The sequence below is a fragment of the Engraulis encrasicolus genome, chromosome 11 (assembly GCF_034702125.1).
Source record: "Engraulis encrasicolus isolate BLACKSEA-1 chromosome 11, IST_EnEncr_1.0, whole genome shotgun sequence".
Taxonomy (NCBI): Eukaryota; Metazoa; Chordata; class Actinopteri; order Clupeiformes; family Engraulidae; genus Engraulis; species Engraulis encrasicolus.
The window spans coordinates 54,533,663-54,540,409 of NC_085867.1; the positions used below are offsets into that span (position 1 = coordinate 54,533,663).

Consider the following 6,747-nt stretch of genomic DNA (forward strand, 5'->3'; position numbering starts at 1 on the left):
ATGGAGTCTCCCCCTCCGCCAGCTCATCTGTCACCCAGCCCCAGCCCAGGCCATGGAAGAACGGAAGGGGAGGGGAGGGGAGGGGAGGGGAGGGGAAGGCAGGGCCAGGGATGAGGCCTGGTGATGGGGTCGGGTGTGTGTGGCTTTCAGTCTCCCAGAGGGATGAAGGGGAGATCAAGGGAGATCAAGTGCTGGGTTCATCTAGCCGTAGTGATGCAGGACCCATGTCACCCTAAACCACTGTTCTTTTCTCAACGCTGGCATGGACTGTGGGGGCTAAGAGGGTAGTTTCAGAGGGAGAGGAAGAGGACGACCATGAGGATGAAGAAGAGAAAGGGGTGGGGGAGGGGTTGATGGCTTACCTGTGACTTCCAAAGAAGGCGTGGGTTATTTATACCAGCCAGTAGATGCGGGGGTCCACTGGGGTACATAAGGCCACCAAGGCGTGCCCCCATTGTCCCTTTTGGCATTTTGGGAGCCCTGCATTGTTTTTGATCCGCTGCGCCCCTTCTGAACATCGGCTATGGTGAGTATACTGCTCTGATGCTGTGGCTCAGAACTATTAGCCCCTAATTGGAGAGGGCTTTAAGGGGGAAAAGAGGGTTTGTGGCTCTGGAGTTATAGGCACCTGACAGCCGGCATGAAGAATGCATGAGTAGGTGAAGACACTGGCATTGATTTACAGTAAGACAGAGGGCCCAGAATACTTTATGAACAATATATAATTCAATCGAAATGAAATTCCATTGATGGATTGGTGAGAATAAATGGTGTCTGTTAATGATGTCCTATGGCTAGAGCCGTCCGGGTGTGTGACTATGCCTTGATGTACACAACAGCCTATGTACGTTCTCATTGGTTCTTAATCGGATGCGAAAGCCTTCAAGTTAGTCTTGTAGGCCACAATGTTATACCCTCCTTTGTTATCTTCCAATGCACTCCAGACTAAGGTTACATTTTGTAAATAATAATAAAACGGCCAGACGTCACGTTTTTTTTCTTTCTGTTGGTAATGGAAAGGAAAGTAATCTGAGTACTTTCTGTAGTCACCTAGTCATGAAAGGCCATATTGAAATGAATGATGCAGGACACATTGCTGAATGAATGAATGACTGGGTGACTCTAGTAGATGATGTCTCCTTCGTCTAATCTCCTGCTGCCCTGGTCCCATTGTCCCAGGCACCCAAAAAGGCAAAGAAGAGGTCGGCGGACGGAGCCAACTCCAACGTGTTCTCCATGTTTGAGCAGGCGCAGATCCAGGAGTTCAAGGAGGTATGGCAGAGGGGCAGAGGGAAAGATGGGAGGAGGACAGACTGTCTGCATCATTAACTACAGTCTGAGCTTGAGCATGACCCAGATTATCATCCACTAATTTGACTAAGTGTGTTTTGTCCCCCTTCCATAATCAGACTTGTAGCGTTTTGGAGAGGAGAGGAGGGCACTGCATCATTAACCTGCGTGGTCCTTCTTGACCATGATGACCCTGATTATCTGCTAATTGGACTAAATGTGCTTTTGTCCATACCCTTCCATAAATAATCAGACTGGTAGCATTTTGGGGATCCATATTACTCATCTGCTATTATTGTGTTAAATTCATATTATGTGTCTATTCCATGACAAATCTGTCACCTGGAACACGTACGGTGTTGTAAATTGACCGCAGCATTTATCAAACTTTATGACACATTGTGACAGGTCTATCTAGGCCCCCCTCCAGCCTGGTTTTATGGTTGCCCCTGTCGTCTTCAGCTGCGTGGTTTGTCTATACAGTCCAATTGTATTTGTGTCACTCATGTTTAGTCTATGTGGGTGATGGCATGTTACTGTTATGGGCAGCAGCAACGTGCCATAAATCTTACCCTGACTGTCATCAGTGATTACCACTGGAATGTTGGTATGATCTGTATGTGTGTGCCGCCGCCGCGTGTGTTAGTGTGTGTGTGTGTGTGTGTGTGTGTGTGTGTGTGTGTGTGTGTGTGTGTGTGTGTGTGTGTGTGTGTGTGTGTGTGTGTGTGTGTGTGTGTGTGTGTGTGTGTGTGCAAGAAGCGAGAGAGAGAGAGAGAGAGAGAGAGAGAGAGAGAGTTGAGTCAGTGTGTGTGTTTGTGTGTGTGTGTGTGTGTGTGTGTGTGTGTGTGTGTGTGTGTGTGTGTGTGTGTGTGTGTGTGTGTGTGTGTGTGTGTGTGTGTGTGTGTGTGTGTGACTGTGTATGTGTGTATGAGTGTGGACCTTTGTATGAATATCCTTTTGGTTCTCTTGGGATTTGGGAGGGCTGGCCATTTTTCCAGTCTGAGCCATCCGCCTTAAAATACACAAACAGACAAATAGCAACCAGCACTCTAAGAACAGCTCATGGAACTTCAAAGCCTTCCCTGCCACCCTGCCGCCCCAATAATACAACAAGCACAAAAACATGGCAGACATTCTTGTTGTTGTTTGGTTGGTTTGATGTCGCTGAGAGGCTGGTATCGGTTTCCAATCAGCTGTTAATGAATATCTCTGTCTTCTGGCAGGCCTTCACCATCATGGACCAGAACAGGGATGGATTCATCGACAAGAATGACCTGAGGGACACCTTCGCCGCTCTAGGTTGGTTTAGGCAAGTCACTACCTCCATCTGAAGTAATTATAACAAAAACACCAAGGAGCAGTAACAGAGAGAGAGAGAGAGGGAGTTGTGCCCAGTAACATTTCATATTGATCCTCCATTCGGGGGGAGGTGAAAATGCCAAAGTGGGCTGTCAATCACGGGGGAGGGAGGGAAGGAGGGAGGGAGGGAGGTAGAGGAATGAGGATCTGTGCAATACACTGATGGAGCACAGTAACACGCGCACACACACACACACACACACACACACACCCATCCATGGTCATTTTCACTGTCAGCGCCTCCGGCTCCTTCTTATGTTGCAGGTCGCCTCAACGTCAAGCAGGAAGAAATCGATGACATGCTGAAAGAGGCCCCTGGGCCAGTCAACTTCACCGTCTTCCTCACCATGTTCGGGGAGAAGCTGAAGGGTAAGACAAGAGAGGAGGAGAGAAATATGACAGATATATATTGGACGGACAGGGCTAAATCAGATGGAGAGTGCAGGCATTTCATTTTTATATTCTGTCTTATCTGTGCCGGTATTGATGGATTCTGTATTTCTATATTGTGAATATGACAGGGGCAGAAAATGTGATACAGATCATTTTTGAAATACGGCACAATAAATATATTCAATTTGTACATGTATCCTAACCAAAACAAATGCTCCTTGCATTAAAATGAGTTTTCTGTAACTAAAATCTTGAAACCTCCAGATAATATTTGATAATGCTTGACTGCTTACGGCGCTTCAGAGGGAGCTTACCATCAAATGATTCATTTATTCAAGCTAGTTAGATGACTATTGACTACATCCAATTTTCATCTAATCAAATACAGCCGTGAAATCAGTTTTGGTGGCATACATCTTTGAAAAATATATGAACAAATGATCTATACTGCTACAGGATTTTTTCCATTTTTGCTTCAGAGTAATTAGTCCATTGACACAAAGTGAGACTGCTGAAATTACTCATGACAGTGTTGTCTTCCAATGTATGCAAGATGCATGCATGATCTATATAGGCCTCCAGTATGCATTTTGAATTAGAAATACAAACAGCTGGATTATTTTGTTACCAATGATTTTATTTTCATATTGTACTGTGTTGTCAAGATTCAAGATTTAAGAGTTTATTGTCATTGTCAAAAAAGGCAATGAAATTGTGTTTGGAGTAGTAGCAGCAGATTTCCAAGTAAAGTGCATAAGAGGTAAAAGTGACACCTGTGCTTGACCTCCCCATCCCACATAAAGTGCAAGAAAGATTATTAGATTATAAGTGCCAAAATGCTATCAGTATAACTTTCAAATGTAAAATACTCGTAGGCCTATCCAAAATGCTGCCTAGCCCAGCCCTGGGCAAGACAGACTGAATTAACATGTGGTGAGGTGCCCTCTCCAAGATAGACTTAATTAATATGTGGTGTGGTCGCTTGCTTTTTGCTGTGGTTTTAATATATTCATGGCCCCATGAAATGCAAACGTCAAAATATCACACTGTACTATTTTCAATGCATAGCATTAGTATTAGTATAAGTTTGTATTGCATCCGAATGCTGCCCAGCACCTTGGCCAGACTTAATTACTGGAATGTGTGGTAGGCCCGTCCAGCCAGATATCATTGTTGCCGTGTCTCTTGCTGTGGTTTGCCCCTCCGATAGGTGCTGACCCGGAGGAGACCATCCTCAATGCCTTTAAAGTCTTTGATCCAGAGGGGAAGGGAGTGCTGAGAAAGGACTAGTGAGTCTCTCTCATTTGTTTTCCCCTGCATGTCTTGCCGTGCCATTCCAAATTCTTATTTTATAGTGAGACATCTAATGAACTCTCAATATTATTGCCCTGCAGTGTGACAGAGATGCTGACCACTCAAGCTGACAGATTCTCCACAGAGGAGGTGAGGCCACAAATATACTCGCCTCTCTCTCTCTCTCCCCCTCATTTATTCTTCCTCCCTCTCTCTATTGATCTGTCCATCTTTCCATTTGTCTGTCTTCATGCGGTTTACTCTCTTGTTCACTTTTTAGACCCTCATCCTTACTCTCACTCTCCCGTCTCCCTCTGTCTCTTTCTACCTCTCTCTCTCTTTCTCTCTCTCTCTCTCTCTCTCTCTCTCTCTCTCTCTCTCTCTCTCTCTCTCTCTCTCTCTCACACACACACACACACACACACACATACACACACACACACACACACACACACACACACACACACACACACACACACACAGACACACACACACACCAATACACAACACAATATACTACCAGAATGCATCACCATATAGCATACCAAAATGGACATTAGTTTTTTGGTCCTTAACTTGTACCCATGAGGTTCTACACTCAGGCACCTTAATTAATGGCTCATTTATTTTGCTGATTCCCCTCCCTCAGATGGAGCAGATGTGGTCAGCCTTCCCTCCAGACGTGGCCGGCAACCTGGACTACAAGAACTTGGTGCACATCATCACGCATGGAGAGGAGAAGGACCAGGAATAAGACTAGATGACCTCTCTGCACACACCCAACTCTCCTCTCATTCCCCCCACCCCTAGTCCACATTATTGTCCAAGCATCCGACCCCATCCCCAACGGCTATGTCCTGTCTTACCACAAACATACATACATGTACAGTACATGACCTACATTACTTGGGGGGGTCACAATTCACTTTTTTTCTTTCTTTTTTTTTGCACATTTTCGATCCTTCTGGTGCTTTCAAATAATAGACAGTGGCATAAAATAAGAAACTCAAAAATAAGTTTCTTCTTTTTTTTTCGTTGGCGGCTATAAAATGTCTGTGTGAATAATTTATTGTATAAGAAAGCATTGTTGCACACTCTTGCAGTCTTTTTTTTTCAATAAATAGAATCTGAAGTTTCAGTTTTTGTTTCTTGGTATAAAAAAAGTGGGTGATAGTGCTGTGTGGCACATATTTCTCCCAATCATTTAAGTCAAGGTCAGGGACAATGCTGAGATGATGTTTTTTTTTTTCCCCACCCTTCAATGCCACTAGCTCTGTTCAGGCCCAGAGCCACATTGGATGAAGAATCACTGCTGCCACCAAGTGTTAAAAATAAATAAAGCAACCAACAATGACATCACTTTAGATAAACGCCATTCCACAGTTCTTACTTCCATCAAATTCTGTTTTCTTATTCTGTAGAAAAAGACAATACATATAATAAATATTTGTGATTATATAAGATCTAATATAATAATAAAAATAATGAATAATGTGATTTAAATATGAACATAATCTTTATGGATAAAAAAAATACATGTGCAAACCACAGGAATTTGTGGGTACAGTGTGTCATTTTTTCCCCTTCTGTGTGAGCATATGCATGTGTGTGTGACAGAAGACAAGCAGAGCATTTGTGTCTCTGGGATGAGTGATGGCGCCAACATGTGGAGGCATTGTATTGTTGGAGGAATGCCGTGTGTGTGTGTGTGAGGCTGAGCTTGTGTGTGTAGCCTGTATGTGTGCGCACGTGTGTGTGTGTGTGTGTGTGTGTGTGTGTGTGTGTGTGTGTGTGTGTGTGTGTGTGTGTGTGTGCGTGTGCGTGTGCGTGTGTGTGTGTGTTTAGGGTAGGGTATCTGAATCTGATATACAGCTATACCGTGGGGGTGGTGGTGGTGAAGAATAAAGACAATCCAAAGCCCCTTCTAACATTTCTGACAGTGAGGTGATACATGTGGCCAGAAATGTATCACTTCATAATCTGTCACACTCCCAGAGACGGGAGCCGAGCCCTCTGTGTTGATCCTCTGTGGCAGGGGAGAGACGCTGGTATGAACCAATGGTGACTCCTGACGGGAGACCTTGAGTCAGAGAACCAGGAACAATGACCCACTGACAGGCCAGGCCATCCACCTCTTCAAATTGAGAACTCTGACCTTTCTGTCCAGTGTCAGTTAATAAACACTGATATTAAACCCTGACCACACAATACGTAGGATTAAAAAAAAAACATGATGGTATGCACGCACAACAGTGCAGCACACACACGCTCAGCGCCATAAACACACAAACACCCCTGGGATAAAAACCACAAACTCATTGACCCACCCTCGCTCACCCCCCACCACACACATTTACAATCACACAGCAAAATTCCACACCGTGCTGTCAGCTCGACACAGACGTCATTGGA

The 6,747-nt window shown here is 44.6% G+C and overlaps 1 protein-coding gene across 1 annotated transcript; it reads left to right on the top strand.

Moving 5' to 3' along the window:
• The first annotated feature begins 420 nt into the window (after nt 1-420).
• Nucleotides 421-5,473, top strand: myl2a (myosin, light chain 2a, regulatory, cardiac, slow). Its single transcript, XM_063211011.1, has 7 exons — nt 421-526; nt 1,180-1,272; nt 2,514-2,589; nt 2,914-3,018; nt 4,253-4,331; nt 4,437-4,485; nt 4,985-5,473. Exons 1-7 carry the CDS (start codon nt 524-526, stop codon nt 5,087-5,089), a joined length of 510 nt encoding a protein of 169 aa, XP_063067081.1. The 5' UTR covers nt 421-523; the 3' UTR covers nt 5,090-5,473.
• Nucleotides 5,474-6,747: the final 1,274 nt, after the last annotated feature.

What these genes read in the sequence shown, in the direction of transcription:
- myl2a (XM_063211011.1), top strand. An exon ending in GTTCGGGGAGAAGCTGAAGG is followed by an intron (nt 3,019 to 4,252) that starts GTAAGACAAGAG and finishes CCCCTCCGATAG; the next exon opens with GTGCTGACCCGGAGGAGACC. An exon ending in GGAGTGCTGAGAAAGGACTA is followed by an intron (nt 4,332 to 4,436) that starts GTGAGTCTCTCT and finishes ATTGCCCTGCAG; the next exon opens with TGTGACAGAGATGCTGACCA.